Source organism: Phytophthora ramorum, assembly GCF_020800215.1.
Source record: "Phytophthora ramorum isolate Pr-102 chromosome Unknown Phyram_PR-102_s0008, whole genome shotgun sequence".
In the NCBI taxonomy this organism is placed as follows: domain Eukaryota; phylum Oomycota; class Peronosporomycetes; order Peronosporales; family Peronosporaceae; genus Phytophthora; species Phytophthora ramorum.
This window is the reverse complement of record NW_027150654.1, coordinates 961,483-982,986: the sequence shown is the minus strand read 5'-3', so window position 1 is coordinate 982,986 and position 21,504 is coordinate 961,483. Positions and strand designations below refer to the sequence as shown.

The following is a 21,504-nucleotide window of genomic DNA, read 5'->3' as shown; positions in this document are numbered from 1 at the left end:
TGCGACCCATTGAGAGCACTTAGAATACAGAGCTACTGTACTGCGAACGGGATTGTATTTGTGTCACGAACTTCGCGGTGAAGAAATCAACTTCATGGCAAACCTGCAATTGGACTCCAATTTGGAGTGTACCAACTGTATCCATCTGTGACATGTGATAAACCGGCTCAATGTGTGGGCCACTTCATCGACTTAATGACTGCAAGGCTTTCCCAGCGCCCTCTTGCGAGTGGAAGACTTCGACACGACCTGGCGGGACTTTGGTTTCGAGCTGTAGACTTTCCTTTAGCCGACGCCTGCAGTGCCCTACGCAGTTCAAGAATTGCAGGCTCTGCCCTGCGATGATCTTCATTTCTGTATGGCGATACTGATTCGACCTAAAGTCGGATGTTGTTGTTCGATTGTTGGTTCAACTGATGATATGTTTTTGCCCAATGACAGTTTTTGTACCCATTTCTTCAGCCAATCCCATGCGACTTGGCCAACGCGGAGCATCACGATGCATGTCTGCGCTCACCAGCCGAGCGAGAGAAGGAAGGGAAGAGTTTGGGAAGAGCTCGAGACACGAGGGCGACCACCCAGCTCTCGTCGCCACTATCCGTCGTTGCTCTTCGACGCCACCAGAGGCTCCGCATGACTCACGACGGCTACGTCTCGCTGTTGTTGGCTCTGGCGCTGAGCTGCCTTAGTCTCAACGTCGGCGTCCAGGCCTTCACTCTCGCTGATGGTACGAGGGAAGGGATCACTTGAGATTTTCAAGGTCTCACTGTATGTTCCTTTCGGCAGTACCAGGTCTCCGGACGCTGTACGAGGCGACATGTCCGTATCTCGGCTGCATGGCCCAAGCCGACGCTGAATCCTCCGCGATCAACGACCTGTTCCCGGACGAGATGCCGCAGGAGCTGCTTGGGGAGGAGACTGTGCGCAAATGTACGTGGCTTCGGTCGGTGCTCGGCTACTGTTTGGACTGCAAATGACTCACCAGCACTTGTGGATTTGTTGTAGACCCTGCGTTCCCCCACTCGCCGCTGCTGGTGGCGGCAGGAACGTGTGACGCCGTCGTGCTACGCTGGCGCAGCTTTGAAACGCTGTTGTGGCCTGCGGAACGCTTCATGCTGCAGCGATACCCGGACAGAGACGACCAACCGCAGTGGGACACCCTGCTGGACGAGAACACTTTGGAGCTCGTGGATCTGGACGTCCTGCCCGGACGGAGGTACGCCTACCGTGTTCAGGCTGTCTGCAGAGACAACGTGTCGAGTGCGTACGAGTACCATTGGACACAGGTGGATGGAGCGCGTAGTGATTGTCGCTCGTCCGGCGCTCTGCTGGGCTCGGTTGGGACGCTCAACGCTGAGGGTCTTCGCTCCCTTGGACTCATCTTCGCGTGCTTCTTGACGGTGTACGGCCTCATGCGTGCAAGCGTCATGGGCGTTCAGGGAACGCAGTCTCGTAGTTATCGCCTCAAGCGGATTAAGAAGTCCACGTCGGAGGTGGTGGCCCCGTCGACAGCACAGGGAGTCTCCATGATGCCAAGGCGGTCGTCGACGTCGACGTCCAGCTCGTCGCCGTCAGTGGAGATCGATCCTAGCCAGCGCGGCAGCATGTTCGACACGACGCCCACGAGCACCACCGCTACAGCGGGAGGCTTGACGCGTGCTCACAGCAGCACGGACGCCATTCTGCACCAGGAGTCGGGGCAGACGCCCATCCCAAGCACGTTCCGACCCATTTCGCGGTCTATCGGCGCCATCGACGAGAAGGCCACAGCATGCCAGCACTGCGGCAAGCGCTTCGGTCTCTTCCGAAAGCGTTATATGTGCGATATCTGCCACTCAGTGTCGCTGTGCCGCAAATGCGGTTATCAGGCCTCAGTAGACAGCTTCGCCAACGCCCGGACCGGCATGCAGATGGACTCGGTGGGAATCACTAGGAGCACTGGCGGCCGCGGCATGGGCCGACGCCGTTCGAGCCTCAGCCAGCAGCAGCAGAAGAAGCTCAAGATTCGCACCATCTGCAGGAACTGCTGCGACGACATGTACCGCTACTCCACGCACGCGAGCGTCAGACCATCGTATGTTCCTGCAGACATGTAAGCAAAGCGATTTGTAGTAGCGCCGAAAGGCTGTACTTAATGGACTATCAACAACTCGTAGTAAATGTGAACCGTGGTGGAGTCCGTAGTTTAGGTAGTATAGCTGCAGGCCGGGGTGGTCAGGTGACTTGGTCCAAACCTCATGTGCATCGAGTCCAGCGCTCTTCTCGATTGGCGTACACTGCTACTTGGGAGAACATCTCAAACGTCGCTGGGGTGTTTGGGCGTTGCTGATCACCCTCCGAGCTTGAACCTTGTGGATAGCCGGCTTCCCAAGTGCGCGCTTGACCGAAAGCGTTACCGGAAGTACACCAATCTGCTGCATAGCACTTCACTGCCAAAGTCTTCCTTCTTCCATGTACGGCGGTACTATTCTCCGTTTCGCAATGCACGGCTGGGTGCAAATTGCACTGCAATGGGCCGCTGAGGTGGCAACCCAACCGCAGCCACCGCGCTTTGCCGCAATCACTCTGTCACTAACGAGACACCGACAACGACATGCACCGACGCCCCCTGCTTCGATATCCAGCAGATTGGGGCGCTTGAAGGTCCTTGGATGTCTCGAATGAGAAGCTTCGCGCTGCTTGCAGGCGAGGAAGCATGCGAATGAAGCACGTTGAAGTTGCTTGCGCTTGCATGGTGGTGATTTTCGAAGGGGGGCTCGTAGCTGGGAGAGCGAAGCGGGTGTGCGTGGTGCTGCACACAACGACCTGGTGCATGAGAGGCTACAGCTGGACGGCGCCTAGCCGATAGAGAGCGTGCCGACGGCGAGCGGCGGCAACGGGGAGGAAAGACGGCAAATGTGGCGCGGCAGCTGCGGTAGATGTATACATACAGTACCTGTATACATGTTCTCATCCCCCCGACATATTCGCCCTGTCGCCCGACGGTTTTTATATGACGCTTTGTATTGGAGCGCCGCTGATTGGCCAGAGCAGTACTCGTCACTTCAACCAAGGAGGCAATTCCAGCTCCGAGCGCGCTTGCAGGCCTGGACAAATTGAGCGCTGCAGCAGTGCGGCGCCAAGGCGAAAGAGGTCCGAGTTGTACGATCTCACGGCGGGCGCTGGTATCCACCAAACAAACGTTTGTCCGCGATATGTCGGCGCGGGACCTGCTGCACAAAAATCGGAGGTGAAAGAGAAGACGCAGCGAGGCATCGCGACGTCACGCTTGGCCTCATCGGCACCGAACCTTTATATAAGCTGTCTGGCAGCAGCACCCTCAGCCTTTTGCAAGGCAGGCTCACACACGCAACGCGAAGAACATGAGCGCGGACGCCAACATCATCAGCGCAGTGCAACATGCACGCGTGCCTCGAGTGATGAATCACTGGTCAAAAAGTGAAGGTCGTGACGACCTCTGGTTATGCAACATGGCTGCACTTGTCACAGGTACCTCTCCTGTCAGATTTGATATATACCCTTTTTTATTGTATTCATCCCGTAGATTGCATACGATTCTATTTTCGTACTTTGTGCATAATCCATACCAATTAGGCATCGGATCAGGCGCAAGATACCTCTACAGACAATCCTCTCCTTTGTGATAGCGTCGGGAACCACCACATTATCACTCGCTGGAGTTATTACAAGGCAGAAATGTGCCGTAAAATTGGTACATTTGAACTTAACAGCTCTACAGCGTCGACGTACAGCAGGCAGTACTGTGGAGCATCGAGAGCTGGAACGCCCTGCTTCCCAGCGTCTTCAGTAACTGCTGGAAGAAGACTGGCTTGCTTGACTACTACACGTGCGAGTACGCCGAGCCGGGCGTGGAGGATGACATCGTGAACGAGCTGGCAGAGATGCTGACGCGTCTCCACCCCTCGAATCCGATGTCGGTTGAAGAGCTGCTGAACCCACCGGACGAGAACATCCTCGCGGATGAACCAACGGACGAAGATTTCTGCCGGGTCGAGTCTTCAGAGCGCGAGAATGGGTGCGGTCAAGATGTCGGTGATGGCGGTATCGAGGACGAAGAAGAAGAAAGCACTTCTTCAACCTATCCAACGCCCGAAAACCTGTCCACAGAGGAGCTGAAGGAGCGTCTTCAATGGATAGCACAACTTTTCGTTACCGCCGGTGCGATGGGGGTCCGTTCAAGGGACGTTATCGGGCTTCGAGCGATGCAGCGAGTATTTAGAGAGGAGCTTGCGTGTAGACAAGGCCACAAGCAGCAAAAGTCGATGCTCGACTTCTTCGGACGTCCTGCACCAAATGGACCTTAGCAATAGTTAAGCACCTTTGAATAGTGATAATGACGTGTTTTGTATCACAAACCAGTAACTAGAGGGTAGAGGTATATTTGACTCGTGCTTGTATGGTGACGGTCATCGGGAGCCCTCCCCATATCTCTCCGTGGAGGGTATCACTACTCAGGATATCACGACCGAGAGGATTGTCTGTACCATGTTATACTCGCCCGTTTTGCGCTCATAATGATGGGTTGCGAAAGTATACAGTGTATACTGTATACCAATGTTGTTGAAGCCAAAACTACCAGCTGCGAGTGGGCGCCCTCCGGAGAAGGCATTCATTCGCAAACTTGCCAGCAAGCGCGTACGTCGAAGAAGAAGAAGAAGAAGCATCAGAAGCATGGCTGAACCCGTCCAAGGCCGCGTGTTTGCCCGACTGGCCGCGTACAACGCGCTCGCAGAGGATCTGCGCGAGCAGACGGCGGAGGCGAAGACGCTGCTGACGGAGAAGAAGGCCGAGGTGTTCACGGCGCACCACTCGGCACTCGCTAAGGTGCCACAGAGCGCGCGCGGCAAGGAGCTCGTGGACTTCCTCGAGAAGTGGCTGACGCCCGAGGAGGAGGAGAAGACGGAGGCCGAACCCGAAAAGAAGGAGGAAGAGGCCGCCACGGAGGAGAAGGCCGAGGAGGAGGCTCCTAAGGCCGAGGAAGAGGCCCCCAAGTCTGAGGAAGAGGCTCCCAAGTCTGAGGAAGAAGCTCCCAAGTCTGAGGAAGAAGCTCCTAAAGAGGAGACCGAGGCTGCCAAGGAGGAGGCCCCAAAGGTGGAAGAAGCCCCCAAGGAAGACAAGAAGAAGGAGAAAAAGGCGGAGAAGAAGGTGGAGCCCTCGCCGTACCGTCTGCGTGCCAAGGAGGTCGTTGAGGCGCTCGTGCTCTCGGGCTTCATCACGTCGTACAAGGACCGTGTCAAGAACTACCTGGCCGAAGCCCCCAAGGAGTACGTGACGGACAGCGAGCTATTCGTACCGCTCTTGGAGGCCATCACGGAGTCCAAGGACACGACTGTGTGGAGCGTCGTGGATGGCGCCATCTTTGCGTCGCAGCTGAAGCGTAAGGCCGGCGTGTTCTCGGCCTTTACGCAGGGCAAGGACGTGTACGTCGTGGCCAACGAGAAGACCAACAAGATCTATTTCTTCGAGTCCGATGTGGCTCGTGTAGTCTTGGCCGAGTATGCTGCCACCGATGGCTTCGTGCAATTCGACAACGCCCACTTCCAGTACGGCGTGAAGCTCGTGTACGGCGACAAGTTCGAGCTGCTGAACCTGGTAACGAAGGAGGCCCAGGAGGCTTTCCTCAACACGCTGCTGAACGTCGGCGTGCAGTACCGCGAGGTGTACAACCTGGCCGCGGAGGAGGCCAAGACTTTCTACGAGCTCAAGGACTTTGACATGGACAAGAAGGAAGTGAGCATGGAGGAGTACAAGGGCAAGGTGGTGCTGGTGGTGAATGTGTCCAGCAAGTGCGGCCTGACGCCGACCAACTACCCGGAGCTGCAGCAGTTGTACGAGAAGTACCAGGAGGAAGGTCTGGTGGTGCTGGCTTTCCCGTGCAACCAGTTCAAGAGTCAGGAGCCTGGTACCCACGAGGAGATCCTGGAGTTCGTGAAGCAGTACAACGTGACGTTCCCGTTCTTCGAGAAGCACGACGTCAATGGCTCGAACGCACGCCCGGTGTTCACGTACCTGAAGGCGAAGCTGCCTGGTTCGTTCGGTAACTTCGTCAAGTGGAACTTCACCAAGTTCCTAGTGGACCGCAACGGTCAGCCCTTCAAGCGTTACGCCCCGACGGACCTCCCGTTGTCGTTCGAGGAGGACATTAAGGAGCTGCTGGCGAAGGCGCCTGAACCGGAGAAGACGGAGGAAGAGGCGAAGGAGGAAGCGGAGCCTGTCAAGTCAGAAGAGGAGACGGCGACGGAGAAGAAGGAGGAGGTGCCAACTGAGAAGAAGGAAGAGGAGGCCCCTGCCTCGACCGAGGAGGTGACGACCGACAAAAAGGAAGAGGTGACTACGTCCGAGGAGGAGGTGCCGTCTAAGGAGGAGGCTGTGAGCACGGAGGAGGTGAAGGTGGCTGTGACGGCGCCCTAAGTGGCGAGACTCGCTCGCCTAACCCATCGGCGCCAGAGGATTCGTTGGCACGTTATCTCTTGCTGCACCGAGGCGTAGCTTACTCATCGATTTTTATTGGTACTTTTTGTAATAGCAAACTCGAGATTGCAGGTTTTTCGTTGGTGTTATCCTACGTGTGAAAAGTGTATTCATGTAGAGTGGTTGACTGGGGCGCCTCGAGTGCTATGAATTAACGAACGTTTGGTGATACGCAAGTCAAAGGTTTCACGTTGTGACGTTTGACGTGACCTTCGTGGGTGACGATGGGAGCTTCAAGATGGAGATCTTGTACGTTTGGGGTCAAGGTCAATCAGTCAGAGTGATGGTCCAACTTCAACTTCGTTTGGTGATGGAATTCCCTAACTGTACGACGTTGCAGCAATGCGTCAACTGCGAGCGATCGGCAAACGTGAACGGAGAAACCCAGAGAAACAAGTGCAAGGGACCAGGCTGCTAATCTGCCAGCGAATGCTGGAGCACCGGCCCAAAGAGAGGTCACCACAGGTGACGAGTCACGTACAACCACCGGACCTGCGTCAGGCACCGGCGTCGCTAACCAGGCTTAGGAACTATCAGACCTCTAGTCGTCAATAAGACCAAATAGATCAGTCTGCCCTCTCTCTCTCTCCTAACTGTACGACGTTCAAGTGCGAAAGGGAGCACCCGTTAACATTGCCGTACAAATGATGCACTCACTGTCAACTTGCCACGGTATGAGTGCCGCGCAGACGATGGCCGCCCTCGCTCAGAGCGCCCGAGAAACGGAGCGGATGGAGCGCGAGCGACTCGAAAGCGAGCCATTTTTCGTGACTGCAATGCCGTCCTCTTCGGTTGCGTCTGCGTCTGCACCAGCGGAAGCTGATGCCTCGCGTCCGCCCTCCGCAGTGGCAGTGGAAGGGCGAGTGTTTCGTCGACTGCAGCGTTTCCAGTTGCTCCGATCGGAGTTCAAGGCGCAGTCGGACATGGTCGCTACGTACTTGCTCGCGCCTAAAGTGCGTCAGCGTGTGTTTGAGCAGCGGAAACATTGGTGGCAACATCCGGTCCACTTGGCCAAGGCTGGGTTTGGAACCTTCGTGCAAGGCCGCAAGCTTCTGAAGTCCATTTTGGGGTACCTCGTGCTATCCCACGCAGCGAACAACTCGCTCTTGGACGCGCAGCAACTTGCAGAAGGGCTTGTGCTCAGTGGATTCTTGTCACCGGTGCACGAGGCACCGGAAGCCAATGATGAGCCGATCGGAGAGATATTCATCGAAGATGACGCTTACTACGAGCTCGTGGCACCCGGAGCCAACGCAGTTGTCCCGACGCCCAATGCATTAGCCTCCGCCACCATCAATAACCGCTCGACCAGCTCCCTTCGAGGTGCCATTGTCCAACTTGTAGACCCACCAGAATCTCCAACGGATCCAAAGGAATCGCGACAACCTGGGAGCGCTCTCTCGGTCTGGGCAGTGACGGACGGAGCGACTCGTGCTGGGTTTGTGCTTCGTCGCTTTAGTCAGTCTCACATGCGAACTCTGCTCGGGTTTGCTTCAAAAGCAAGACGCTGCTATGCAGTTGTGAACAAAACGAAGCACCATTCGCTCGTGTTGTTTGAGACCGACGTAGCGCGGCGGGAACTTGTGCGTGTGGCTCTCTCCTCAGCAACTGTGGAGTATTACTCGTCCAGCGGTGACGATACTCCTGGTTATGCCCTGAAGATTTGCGGCGGCGGCAGCGATGGTCGTCGTGACGGTAGCAACAATGAAAACCACGACACGGTCGAGATCCTGGTTTTGCGCAGCAAGCCCGAGCAGGAACAATGGCTATTAGCCCTGCGGGATGCCGGTGCAGCATTCCTGGAGACTCACCCCGGCATTCTCTCGTGTGCAGCCTCGTCAGCTTCGCTGTACTCGTTGCGTGACACGGACGCGAGCGGCAAAACCTTTTGGATGTCGGACTTGCGTGGTCATGTAGCGTTGTTGACAAATGTGCCCAGTGATTCTGGTGCCAACAACGTCGAGCAGTTTACGGAGCTTGTGGAGTTGGTGGCGAAGTACGAGTCTGGATTGAAGGTGGTGGCATTCCCCAGTGCGCAGTTTGGCGACGCCGAGTTCTCCAACGACGAAGAGCTCGGTGCACATTTGCAACAAACGTTTGGAGTGAGCTTCCCGGTGCTTGCCACGCGCGACGTGAACGGCCCGAACGCACGCGAAGCGCTACTCTTCTGCAAGACGCAACTGACGGGGGCGACTGAATCCGCGGCGAACTCCTTCATCGAAGACAACTTCGTCAAGTTCCTTGTAGGTCGTGACGGTCGACCAGTCAAGCGCTATGGCCCCTACGCAATGCCCAGCAGCCTGGAAACGGATATCCAACGTCTGCTGAAGGCGAATCCAACGCCGACGTTGTGAAAATCGACCTGAATTGATCGCAGAATCTCGTTTTGGGGGTGGAAGATGCAATAACATGTTATTTAATACCCGCACATTCGCGTCTCTTGCTTGCTGCGCTGCGATCCAGGATACAAAATGCTAGCCCACTCAAGCGAGGTAATCACCAGGTCGTTGCAACAGACCTCGTCTCCAATGAAAGGCGCGCTGTGCAAAAAAATCTATCGGAGCCGAGCGTTCCATTCCGCCCGTTGAAATCGCTGCCAACGTGCTTGAAAGGCTCGGAAGACTCTAACTGGGCGCTCTAGTCGAGGAACGCCTTCTTGTACGCGGAGTTGAGCTGCTCCACGACCAGCAGCACGATCATGGCGTTGGGCGCGCAGCGCGTGTAGTAGGTCCAGTATCCACGCCAGAGCTTGGAGGGTCCCTCCTTGGTGATGATCTGCTTAAAGCAGTCCGTCACGCCCGAGTATGGGTTCTTGCCCGTGGCGGGGTCCACCTTCATGTTCATGAGGCGCGACTTGACCAAGTCGAAGGGCAGCGACGTGAAGGCGCAGGCGAAGCCGGACACGGCGCTGGCGCCCATGTTGGTGGCGAAGCCGTGGCCGTACTTGGCCGCGATCATCTCCTTGGCCTGGTCGTACGAGGCCATCATGCCGAGGTTCATGGCCGCGCCACGGGCCACGAGGGGGATGCTGCCGCGCCACAGTGTGGATACGCCCTCCGAGCCGGCGATCTTGACGATGGCGTCGAAGACGTTCTTGTAGCCGCGCTTCTCGCCGGCCTTGGCCAGCGTGTCGGCCTGCATGCGCACGAGCGCCACGTCCATGGGGCAGCCGAGCGTGGCCGCGATGCCGCCCGTCACGATGGCCGACGCCGACTTGATGGCCAGAGGCAGCGACGCACTCTCGCCGTTGGCCACGCGGCGCGCAATCATCTTGTCCGAGAAGGCGCGGTGCATGCCGAGGCGCGCCGTGCCGTAGACCATCTGGCGGGCCACGGCGGCTGAGAGACCCGCGTACAGGCCGCTGACACCCTCCTTGGCCACGACGGAGCGGGCCACGCCCATACCCGTGACGTTGGAGCCCGTCTGGCCCGCCAGCTGCAGGTGCACCTTGACCAGGTCGATGGGGTGGATGGCCACGGCGGCGAACACAGCGGAGGAGCCGCCGCAGATGTAAGGCTGGGCGGCCAGCGCGATAGGGGACTTGGTGGTCGACATAACGAGGAACAGTGCGCGACGCGAGGACGATTCGGGAATGGAGTGGCCTACGACGTCAGCGGCTTTGAGTGGATCAGAGGATTGCGCAGGCGTAGGGCACACTCGCGCTTTGTATGTGCACATCGGGGTGTGAAACACATGGCTCACCACCAAGCAGAACGGAGGACTTCGGACCGCCTTGCACAGGGTATCATTTCTCACCTTGCGGTTTAGCTAGACTCTGAGAGGAAACGTACGCTGTGTGCGCGACACACATACCTTATTAGAGGTCCAGGGAAATTTGTTTGCGAGATTGGTCGCTGAGTGTACTTCGAGTCCGGCGCTCCGAGTCTTTGTTTTCACTCGCTAGATCGATTTGCCTCCGCTCGTGGCGTGCTCTTTGCCTCGCCGCACCTCGACGGCGCGACAGGCACCCGGATGAGAAAACTACAGCCTCCGCTCTTTGCTGCGGCGCATGAACGGCGAAAAAATCGAGCGACGAATGCGACCAACAGACCAACAGCAGCAGCAGAGCATTCCGACGAGATGGGAAGCTGGCGCTGTAGCTCAGTGTCAATTCGTGGCGCTCGGGTGCGAATTGCGGTGCTGCTTGGGGCGCTGCAGCAGAAAAAAGTGAGGACTGCCGCTCTTTAGCGAGCTGCGAGCTTGATTGGGAGGTGCAGCGCCGGGCTGCCCGGGTCGCGCCGATGATTGCTTGCTCGAGTGCAGCGAGATCGCCGGCCCGGGATTGGGAGGACAAACGAGGGTTGGTCCTCCGAAGCGTCCCCAAATTGCGTCGGACTCCGACGCAAGTTGGGGACGTTTGCAATTCACTCCAGTCGACGATTGTACACTGTGCGCTACCATGTACCCTGGTACAACCGGCCCGCTCTGTGCTTGATGGTCCGCAATGCCGGGCGTGCTGCTCACTCACTGCGGACCGCAGTGCAGTGCCTGATACCGACCGGCTCGATATTGGAATTGGCGTGCTGTATTTCAAGTCCTCGCGCCGCTACCGGTCGAGCATCCACCAACAAAGCAGCAGCCAACACACGAACGCGCTTGTAAAAAGGTGGCGAGCAGATTGAAGCTGTGTACAGCATGCAATAATTTACCTCTCTACACGCACCAGATTTTCCTCCAATCGCGGCCTTCTATTCCTCGCAACATTCAGACCGCAATAAGACATGGCGCTGCTCGCATTGCTGCTGCTCTGCTGCACTCTCCAGACCGCGTCCTCTGTGGACGTGCCAGTGGAGACGGGCTTCTCGTTCTCCGGCCTGCACTCGGACTTTGCGCAGCAGTTCTACCTGCTCTACACGGAGCTGGACACCACGTCGCAACTCTCGGCCGTGAGTTCTTCCGCGCTGCCCCGCGAGCTGCAGCAGGAGCTCAGCACCAATTCGCTCTCGTGGGGTGACCTGCCGGGCCTATTGCAGCGCGCCTTCCTGTGGGACGCCGGCTATGTGCTCACGCCCTCGCACGCGCTGGCCAAGGTGTACACGCGCTGCGGCCGCTCCATGGCTGAGCTGGTGGTGCCGCCCAAGGCATTCGCGCGCGCCGGCTGCAAGCTCCGAGACTGCGTGCTGCCGGACGGGACCAGGTTCCATCGGGCCATGAGCTGCAGGGCCGCGCAGCTCTCGAGAGCGGTGCAGTGTGCAGTGGATGCAGCTGACGACAGGTCGGCGCCAGCTTATGCTGCTGTCTGGGGGGACGGAGGACAAGACGACACGCTGCCGGAGGTCACAGTGCAGCGCCACGCCTACATGGACGACGACGGGTCGTCCAACTTGATCTTCGCACTGCACACGACGGCCTACGAGGTGGCCTACACGCAGTGCCCCCTCACGCCGGCAATGGTGATCCCCTGCGCGCCGTACAACTTGGTCAACCAGTCGAGATTCTGCACGCCAGAACCTGGCCAGATTGCATCCGCGTGGCTGACCAAGTATGCGGCCGATCACAAGCAGGACAAGACGTGGCTGCTGGTACCGCTGTGTATCGTCACGTTTGTGATTTTTGGCACGGTCGCGGTGTACCGATACAAGTCGGCGTTACGAGATGAAGCACGCAGAGAAGTCGACTTGTTCATGCGCGAGAACCGGCATCTTTTTGACAATGGAGCGGTGGAAGCATTCTTGGTGCCAAAGCGCAGAGGCAAGGGACGCTCCCGCAGTGCTCGTACGACGGGAACTAGTCGGCAGCATCGATCCTCCTCGTATTCCTCTTCGTCCAGTCTTGACAGCGATGACAGCGCGTACAGCTCTCGAGCGTCAATCAGCAGGTTCCGGGGCTCTGATCTTGACGGATCGGAAGCGTCCCTCAGCTACGACGAAGGAACCCAGAATGCCGCAGCCTTTGAACACTTTGATGCCACTATCGGCTTGTCGGCATCTGCGTTCGATCCGTTGGCGTCGAACACACGAATTCCTCCTCTTACAGAAGCTCCTGCACAAGGATTGGCGGATGGTGAGACCACTCCCGATGAGGTGACGGCGCGGCGCAATGAAATGGCAATTCGGAGCTTTCGTCTCTTTGAATCGCACCGCCGGATCCGGCGGCTACGTATTCCGATCAGTGAGCTGCAGCTATTGCGGCCCCTTTCCCGTGGCACTACTGGTGAGGTGTGGCTCGCGCTCCACAGCAACTCACAGGTCGCGATTAAGCAGTTGGTGCCGGAGAAGCGCCGTTTGCTGCCTGAGATGGAGATGTTTCTGGCTGAGATCTATCTCATGGCACAGCTAAAGCACCCACATATCGTGACACTGAACAGTATAGCCTGGAACACACTCGAGCACGTGATCATGGTGCAGGAATACTTGGAGGGCGGGGACTTGCAGCATTTTCTGGCGCAACAACGCACCAACAATACAGCGTCCACAGCTCCGATCAGTTCTGGCAGCACGGCCGTAAGGCGCTCGAGATCGATGTCCGGAGGCTTGCCTCAAGTTGACGAGGCTGCGGCCACCGCGGCAACGTCCTCGGGTTCTTTCGCTGGTGGCCTAGGAGCAGCCGCCGGCGGTTTGATTCACTCGACACATTCGAGTCACTTTACGTGGTCTAAGCAAAAGCTGGCTGTTGCACAAGCTGTCACCAGTGCATTGGCATATTTGCACGCGTTGACCCCCAAGGTGCTGCATCGAGATGTCAAGTCACGCAACGTACTGTTATCCTCTTCATTGGATGCCAAGCTTTGCGATTTTGGCATCAGCCGACGGAAATGGAGCGGCAACGATGACGAGACGAATCTGACAGCGACGGCTGCAGCTGGCACGCTATCATGGACCGCGCCCGAGTTGCTGCTGGGTGAGGAGTACACGGAAAAGGTCGACATCTACTCGCTCGGCGTGCTTCTCAGCGAGCTGGACACGTGCACTTTGCCGTATCACGACCCAGCTTCAATGTCCGATCGACTTGTGCAGCACCCTCTGCGTTTGATGAGGCGCATTATCGACGACGGGCTTCGACCCCAGCTCTCGCCGGACTGCCCGCTGCCTATCACACACCTCATTGCAGCCTGTGTGTCGCGCAATCCGAAGCTACGTCCGAGTGCCGCTGATGTGGGCGCTTGGCTGGCCAGTGCTCGTGGAGAGCGACTGCTTCGCAAGAGCTCCAGTGTATTAATTTCTTAGTGGCAACAGCCCATAATTTGTCACCTCGGCTTTGTTGGGCCTCAGTGAGATTATGAATCCCATCACCGCATGAGAGGCCAGACTCGTCGAGCTACCGGTAATTCCTGCTGGCTCAGCATGCGCTCGCTCATCAAGTAGATGCGGTCGCACACGTAACCGCAGCGCGGGCACCAGAAGACCTTCTCGCGCGGCTGATTCTCCTACAGAGCGAGCAGGTCTTGCTAATGCATGTAGTGCACGATATGTACGGCTCCGTGCACACAATCAGTCGGCCGCCGGTCCTGGTCACCAGCATCGTCCTGAATGGCGACCAAGGTAACATCATCCAAGACGTCTTCTGGCTGGACTCAGACCATCTGAAGTCGCGGGAGACTCGCGAGAGGAACCCGCGCCAGCGGCAGCGGATGAACAAGACGCTATATACTCGACGCACCAGAAGATCAAGCGCAGAGTGAAGGACTTGCACCAGAAGGTCCGCGCCGCACTTCTGGAAGAACCATCAGCCTCCTCAAAGCTTCTGTCCGTCTCGTCCAGGCGACGTTGCCCCATACGTTGCAGGCACCATCGTACTGTATACACTTGCAGGCATGTTTTCGAAGCCGTGTCGGCGGAAACTGTGCTGTGCCACAGCACAGTAGCTGCGACTGTCGGTGCCTCAAGTCACGCTTGCTCGAATTGCTTGCTCGAATTGCTTGCTCGTAGTCAGCGCTGCCACTGCGAGTCTGCAAGTCGCAGGAAAGCAGGCGAACACTTCACCAGCGCTTATGAACACGAAACTGTTCCGTTGGCTGGCGACGGCATCGCTTGCGCCGTGGTCGTTATATACACAGCTTCGTGGTCTGCTTACATCCTGAGCTGCTGGGCTCCGGGGCTGGCCTCGAGCACCGTGGAACCACACACCGAAAGCAATATCGAAGAGCTCGTTGAAGATGTGAAAATGGAACAGGCAAATGGGCCATTGGTTGACAGCCAAGATCGCCACAACAAAGTCTCCACCCAGGTCCCGCGTGCAGCGCCGCTAGGAGGACTGCCTTGCTGAGGGACACTGCACTACTGCACTACTGCACTACCGCCTACCTTCCCGGGCAGCGAACACGGGATCGGCGAGTCGCCGACGGCGACGCACGCAGCGTCGGCGTCCCTGTCAGTGCGGGCCGCCACTGCTTTCCCGCCAAAGCAAACGCACGCTGATTTCAGCTCATAGAATGGGCCTGGGGTCACCTTATCCAGCCATGTTTCGTCTACCATTTGCTGCGTCTGCGAGAAGCTCTCGGTGGGGCAATGAGCGAGCTCAGCGCTGGCGGACAGCCGAGCAAGCAGGTCAGGCGCTGCTGCTGCTGCTCAAGCAATCGTCTCGAGCGGTCGGCTGCGGGAGGGCAAAGACAGCGAGCGAGCATGCGCGGCCACGTCGGCGCCGACCTGGTCGCTTCGGCCCGCGGCCCGCCTCGGAGCTCTCCGTGCGTGGGCCTCTGGCTCCAGGCGGTGTCAGCCCCGCGCGGCTGCGAGGGCGTTCGAAAATCCGCCAGCGCTGATTTGGGTCTCGAAAAAGGTTCGCGGCGCGTTCGCGCAAAGGGGACTCGCTGTGTAACGGTTACACAACCGCGAGGCCAACTTCAAGCAGCGATTTTGTATGCGACTGGGCTCCAGTGAGCGCGCGCATCTCGAGGCACGTCACTTCCTGGCTCGCGACGGCAACGGCACGGCACGGCACGGGACGGGCTTGAGTTGACTGCTCGCTCGCTTGGGCTCGAAGCTGCCAGTGCTGTCTGTAGCCTCGAAGCAGCCCGCGACTCCATCAGCAGCTCGCTGCCGTGCCGGACCGCAGTAGCAGCAACTGATGGCCGCGGTCAACGACACGTTGCGGCCGGAGATTGTCGCGCGCGGACGAACGGCAAAGGCGTTTCCGCTCTGCTGGCATGAACTGCACCCATCGCCTTTGTTGATGAAGCCATTGCGTTTTGGGCTTGGCTTGGTGGTAGGATTCGCTAACAACGTTACCGAGTCTCCGTGCCTTGGCACGGGGGTTCCTTTGATCATGACCGCCTGCTCAGATGCGAATGGTGATGAATTTTTCAGGCGTCGCCATGAACCGTCCATGGAGCGCCGCTTCATAACAGTAGGCTGCAGCAGCTCATTCTTGAATTCCTGCCGGCAAAGCCGCGGAGCATGCCATGTCGTGGAGCCCAACACCCAGCGCGAACGACAGCATGAACTGGTTGGGGTACTCCAGCAGAGAGGAACTTGAGGCCAGTGGTTTCCTGGATAAGTGGGCTCAGCAGCAGCAACAGAACAATCCCCAGCCGCCGCGCCGCCCATCGATACAGCTTTGTTCGCGTTGTCAGGGCCACCGCATCGAGAAGGTGCTGTACAATTCGATGGTGCTCGAGCGCAATTGCTCCGAGTGCGATGGCGAAGGTGTAGTCCGTTTGAAGCATTCACCCCAACCTCCAGGCCGACAGACTTCATCGTCTCCAACAACGGCAACGTCAGCATAGCTCCATCAAGCGCATGCAAGTCGGGCGAAGATCTACGTCGCGGTTTATCTCCATTTCAAAAAAGCTTCGGTGTTTTCTTATTATGCTTGTCATGTTGTCATCGTTCTTTCGCCGTGGTTGCTCACGTACGCACTACATTTACACGCTACTCCGATTATCTGAGCTCTTCTTACTATGCAGGGAGGGCCTCACCTCGGTGTTGGTACGCACTCGTTGACAGCGCTGGTGCGTGTTGCTTGTTTCTGTGTTCTCGAACTTGTTCTCCGCCTACTCAGCGAAGAGAAGGTTTTCCAAGCCGAACTCTTCCGTGTTGGACGGCACGCCGTGGTCCTGCTGGTGGCACAGCTCCTTGGTCGACAAGGCAGAGGCCATTGCCGCAGATGATGCAGGCATGACTGCGGCGCCTTGGAAATTGCTGCTACCCGATCCTTCTTGCCAGTCAAACTCGTTCTTGCAGTCAAATTCTAGTGGAAATGAGCCCAACTCCAAGTTCGACGACGCCACCTGTGCGTCCAACATCCAAGGCTCCAGGAAGGCACCTTGCAATGCTGCTGCATCCGCAGCTCCGTTGGCACTGCTGTGATGTCCCGTAACGGACGGGTATGGATGAGGCTGGGTATCTGAATGCTTCAAGTCGAACGGTTTGTACCCGTTCCCCGTAAAGCCCGCGTCGGCGGAGAAGTTTGTCGGCGTGCTGTTGCTGTTGATCACCTGAGTCAACGAGTACCGGAACCCACCCAAAGCTGGAGATGCCTTGGGGTCACTGCGGTTCGAGAATGATGGCGTCAATGACGCAGGAGGAGCAGCATTCCTGGGTGTAGCCGACAGGAGGTGGTGCGGCTGTAGCGGCGGTAGAATGAACTTGAACGAGTCGTCACAAAAGGCTTCCAGTCCGTTGAGTGACTCCGCAGTATCCTGCTTGATGGCGACGTTCGGTCGCGCGAGCTTCTTCAAAGCAGGCTGGTGGCTCAGAGTGAGACGAAAGGCGCTGCTCTCCATGCTGGAATTTGAGTTGGGGCTCCTGTACAATTCCGCGAACGGGGACGCGTCGCCCAAGTCGCGATCCTGAACCTGTACATTATCAGGACGCCGACGAGACGGAGCTGCGCTGACTGTCTGTTGCTGTTTGTCCTTTGCCTTGGCGGTGCCGTTGCTGAGCATGCGTCTCTTGGCTGACTGGCCCATGGCTGAGGTCGGTGGGGGTATCACCTGAGTGCTCTTTTGACGCCACTGATCCCGAATGGACATGTTGGGGCAGTTGGGGGCCGAGAGGTCCGGCGGGAAGCAGTTGTGGCTGAAGGTGCAGACACCGCTGGACTGGGTCTTCGTCCACTTGCGGAAGCCGAAGTTGTTGAGTTGGCGCTGGAAGCTGGCGAACTTCTGGTGCTTGAAGTACTTGGGCAGCACCTCGCGCTCGAAGCGATCCATCTCGAGGATGTGGAAGGCCGTGACGCTGTTGGGCGTGAGCTCCCGGTTCTGCACCCAGGAAATGATGTGCGGGTCCTCCGTCTGCAGGATCGCGTACAGCGAGCGCAGGAACTTGGGCACTTTGCAGGCGGTCGACGAGGCCGCCAACTGGGCCGGCAGCTCGGCGACGTCGGCCGGCATGGCCTTCTTGAGGCTTGTTGCCAGTCGCGCGCGCTTGGCGGGCCCCGGACGGGCCGAGTCTGGCGACGGGCGGGCGGTTTTCGCGGACGGCATGGGCGGTTGACTACCTTGACGGCTGAAAATCGGCGAATGAAGCCTGAAAAGCGTGGAAAGAGGTCGGCCACGCCGAGAGCGCATTGTCTGCCGGTTCTGCTGATGGTCACACGGCAAAAATGTATGCGGGCCAATCAGCGGCCGCGACCGCTGGATCGCGTCCCAGTGACGGGAGACGAGGCGCAAGATACTTTCGCATCTTATCGGACGACAGTGCGAGCAGCTCTCTTGAGTCTCACTCTACGTCTCAGTATACACGGCATTTGTTGGCAAACTTTGGCCCGCGTGCGCCAGCCAGCCTTTTCAACGGAGATATTTGAGACCTTCACTGGCAGTAGCGTTGCAATGGGTGCGGTTCTTGCCAGCAGAGCGGAAACGCCTTTGCCGTTCGTCCGCGCGCGACAATCTCCGGCCGCAACGTGTCGTTGACCGCGGCCATCAGTTGCCGCTACTGCGGTCCACACGGCTGCAGACAGCGCACTGGCAGCTTCGAGCCCAAGCGAGCGAGCAGTCAACTCAAGCCCGTCCTGTGCCGTGCCGTGCCGTTGCCGTCGCGAGCCAGGAAGTGACGTGCCTCGAGATGCGCGCGCTCACTGGAGCCCAGTCGCATACAAAATCGCTGCTTGAAGTTGGCCCCGCGGTTGTGTAACCGTTACACAGCGAGTCCCCTTTGCGCGAACGCGCCGCGAACCTTTTTCGAGACCCAAATCAGCGCTGGCGGATTTTCGAACGCCCTCGCAGCCGCGCGGGGCTGACACCGCCTGGAGCCAGAGGCCCACGCACGGAGAGCTCCGAGGCGGGCCGCGGGCCGAAGCGACCAGGTCGGCGCCGACGTGGCCGCGCATGCTCGCTCGCTGTCTTTGTCCTTCCGCAGCCGACCGCTCGAGACGATTGCTTGAGCAGCAGCAGCAGCAGCAGCAGCGCCTGACCTGCTTGTTCGGCTGTCCGCCAGTGCTGAGCTCGCTCATTGCCCCCACCGAGAGCTTCTCGCAGACGCAGCAAATGGTAGACGAAACATGGCTGGATAAGGTGACCCCAGGCCCATTCTATGAGCTGAAATCAGCGTGCGTTTGCTTTGGCGGGAAAGCAGTGGCGGCCCGCACTGACAGGGACGCCGACGCTGCGTGCGTCGCCGTCGGCGACTCGCCGATCCCGTGTTAGCTGCCCGGGAAGGTAGGCGGTAGTGCAGTAGTGCAGTAGTGCAGTGTCCCTCAGCAAGGCAGTCCTCCTAGCGGCGCTGCACGCGGGACCTGAGTGGAGACTTTGTTGTGGCGATCTTGGCTGTCAACCAATGGCCCATTTGCCTGTTCCATTTTCACATCTTCAACGAGCTCTTCGATATTGCTTTCGGTGTGTGGTTCCACGGTGCTCGAGGCCAGCCCCGGAGCCCAGCAGCTCAGGGTGTAAGCAGACCACGAAGCTGTGTATATGACGACCATGGTGCAAGCGATGCCGTCGCCAGCCAACGGAACAGTTTTGTGTTCATCAGCGCTGGTGAAGTGTTCGCCTGCTTTCCTGCGACTTGCAGACTCGCAGTGGCAGCGCTGACTACGAGCAAGCAATTCGAGCAAGCGTGACTTGAGGCACCGACAGTCGCAGTTACTGTGCTGTGGCACAACACAGTTTCCGCCGACACGGCTTCGAAAACATGCCTGCAAGTGTATACAGTACGATGGTGCCTGCAACGTATGGGGCAACGTCGCCTGGACGAGACGGACAGAAGCTTTGAGGAGGCTGATGGTTCTTCCAGAAGTGCGGCGCGGACCTTCTGGTGCAAGTCCTTCACTCTGCGCTTGATCTTCTGGTGCGTCGAGTATATAGCGTCTTGTTCATCCGCTGCCGCTGCCGCGGGTTCCTCTCGCGAGTCTCCCGCGACTTCAGATGGTCTGAGTCCAGCCAGAAGACGTCTGGGATGATGTTACCTTGGTCGCCATTCAGGACGATGCTGGTGACCAGGACCGGCGGCCGACTGATTGTGTGCACGGAGCCGTACATATCGTGCACTACATGCATTAGCAAGACCTGCTCGCTCTGTAGGAGAATCAGCCGCGCGAGAAGGTCTTCTGGTGCCCGCGCTGCGGTTACGTGTGCGACCGCATCTACTTGATGAGCGAGCGCATGCTGAGCCAGCAGGAATTACCGGTAGCTCGACGAGTCTGGCCTCTCATGCGGTGAATCCTGCACCGTGGTGTAAGGGATTCTCAATCTCGGTGAGTGACCGACTTGGTGTTCTCGTACACCACATCGACGTACGTCATCATCTGGGACCTTGCTCCATGTCGCGGGTGGACGAGAAGCTCGGCTGGGCGCTGGCGCGCCGTCGCGCAGTGGGCACGCTTCGCACGCTGCAGGTGCCGGACGAGGCCGCCCCTGTGGCGGTGGACTTCTACTCCAACGACTACCTGGGCTTTGCGCGCTCGCAGCCGCTGAAGGAGCTCGTGCAGACGCGCCAGGCGGAGCTGCAGAAGCAGCACACGCATATGCTGGGCGCCACGGGCTCGCGCCTCATTTCAGGCAACTCGCGGCTGTTCATGCAGGTGGAGAAGGAGCTGGCCACGTTTTACAACAGGTACGGCGCAGTCTGGGATTGTTTCGGGAGCTACGGACTGACTCAAGTGTGTTGGGAACTGCAGCGATGCAGCGCTGCTCTTCAACTCAGGCTACGCAGCCAATGTGGGGGTCATGTCTTGTGTACCACAGGAAGAGGACGTGATTTTGTACGACGAGCTGGTGCACAATTCCTGCCACGAAGGTATCCGGCTAAGTCGTGCGTACGCTATGGGCCGAGCGTTTGCGTTCCGACACAATGACCTAGATGACCTCGAGCACAAACTGCAAACGTATCTGTCTCCTACCACTGAGAGCGATGCGAAGAGCCCATGCGTGTATGTGGTGATCGAGTCGCTGTATTCGATGGATGGAGACTTTGCGCCACTGGAGACTATGGCTGCGCTTTGTGGGCGGGTGGGTGCGTTCCTCATTGTCGACGAGGCCCACAGCACGGGTGTTTACGGCCCCCAAGGTTCTGGTGTCGTACGCGACCTTGGCCTGGAAAAGAAGTACAAGAATGTGCTTGCGTGCCGTGTCCACACTTTTGGCAAAGCGATGGGCTGCCACGGTGCTGTAGTGTGCGGATCTCAGGTGCTCATCGACTATCTGGTCAACTACGCGCGGTCCTTCATCTACACCACAGCGTTCCCATTCGACCAGCTTGTTTCCGTCGCCTGTGTGCACGAGTTCAGCGCTAGCGCTGCGGTTGATGCGCTACGCAGCTACGTGATTGAGCTAGTCGAATATTTCAAGGAGAAAGTAAACAACACTTCGAGCATCCCGCGCGATGCACTGCTGGCCAGTGACTCTCCTATCCAAGGTGTCGTGTTTGAAGGCAACCACCGCGTGCTCATGGCCTCCCAGCAGATGAACGCTATGGGCATTCGCGTGATCCCCATCCGGTCTCCAACGGTTCCGAAAGGTGCCGAGCGCTTTCGCATCGTAATTCACGCCGACAACACCCGTCGCGAAGTGGACCTGCTGGTGAACGCGCTAGCTGCCATGTTCGAGGCGCGTCGCGACTCCAAACTATAGAAAGCGTCGGCATGTAAGCAGGATAGACGGTTTTGGGACGTGTATTGCTGGATAAGCTTCTGAGC

General features: G+C 58.2%; 7 protein-coding genes across 7 annotated transcripts; 5 read left to right on the top strand and 2 right to left on the bottom strand.

The window, feature by feature from the left end:
* Nucleotides 1-633: 633 nt before the first annotated feature.
* On the top strand, nucleotides 634-2,096 carry KRP23_9343 (uncharacterized protein; the record flags this gene model as incomplete). The annotated part of the gene is made up of 3 exons (XM_067894888.1): nucleotides 634-727; nucleotides 787-930; nucleotides 1,006-2,096. 3 exons carry the CDS (start codon nucleotides 634-636, stop codon nucleotides 2,094-2,096), a joined length of 1,329 nt encoding a protein of 442 aa, XP_067742521.1.
* Nucleotides 2,097-4,692: 2,596 nt separating this feature from the next.
* On the top strand, nucleotides 4,693-6,432 carry KRP23_9342 (putative phospholipid hydroperoxide glutathione peroxidase; the record flags this gene model as incomplete). The annotated part of the gene is made up of 1 exon (XM_067894887.1): nucleotides 4,693-6,432. One exon carries the CDS (start codon nucleotides 4,693-4,695, stop codon nucleotides 6,430-6,432), a length of 1,740 nt encoding a protein of 579 aa, XP_067742520.1.
* A 734-nt stretch (nucleotides 6,433-7,166) lies between these two features.
* Nucleotides 7,167-8,846, top strand: KRP23_9341 (Glutathione peroxidase-like peroxiredoxin 2; the record flags this gene model as incomplete). Its single annotated transcript, XM_067894886.1, has 1 exon — nucleotides 7,167-8,846. One exon carries the CDS (start codon nucleotides 7,167-7,169, stop codon nucleotides 8,844-8,846), a length of 1,680 nt encoding a protein of 559 aa, XP_067742519.1.
* Nucleotides 8,847-9,129: 283 nt separating this feature from the next.
* KRP23_9340 (Mitochondrial dicarboxylate/tricarboxylate transporter DTC) lies at nucleotides 9,130-10,047 on the bottom strand (the record flags this gene model as incomplete). Its single annotated transcript, XM_067894885.1, has 1 exon — nucleotides 9,130-10,047. One exon carries the CDS (start codon nucleotides 10,045-10,047, stop codon nucleotides 9,130-9,132), a length of 918 nt encoding a protein of 305 aa, XP_067742518.1.
* Nucleotides 10,048-11,213: 1,166 nt separating this feature from the next.
* On the top strand, nucleotides 11,214-13,053 carry KRP23_9339 (Tyrosine-protein kinase Fyn; the record flags this gene model as incomplete). Its single annotated transcript, XM_067894883.1, has 2 exons — nucleotides 11,214-12,935; nucleotides 13,033-13,053. The coding sequence occupies 2 exons, from the start codon at nucleotides 11,214-11,216 to the stop codon at nucleotides 13,051-13,053; spliced, it is 1,743 nt and encodes a 580-aa protein (XP_067742517.1).
* A 3,367-nt stretch (nucleotides 13,054-16,420) lies between these two features.
* KRP23_9338 (Heat shock factor protein 1) lies at nucleotides 16,421-17,854 on the bottom strand (the record flags this gene model as incomplete). Its single annotated transcript, XM_067894882.1, has 1 exon — nucleotides 16,421-17,854. The coding sequence occupies one exon, from the start codon at nucleotides 17,852-17,854 to the stop codon at nucleotides 16,421-16,423; it is 1,434 nt and encodes a 477-aa protein (XP_067742516.1).
* A 2,276-nt stretch (nucleotides 17,855-20,130) lies between these two features.
* KRP23_9337 (8-amino-7-oxononanoate synthase) lies at nucleotides 20,131-21,439 on the top strand (the record flags this gene model as incomplete). Its single annotated transcript, XM_067894881.1, has 2 exons — nucleotides 20,131-20,423; nucleotides 20,488-21,439. 2 exons carry the CDS (start codon nucleotides 20,131-20,133, stop codon nucleotides 21,437-21,439), a joined length of 1,245 nt encoding a protein of 414 aa, XP_067742515.1.
* Between the last annotated feature and the right edge of the window lie 65 nt (nucleotides 21,440-21,504).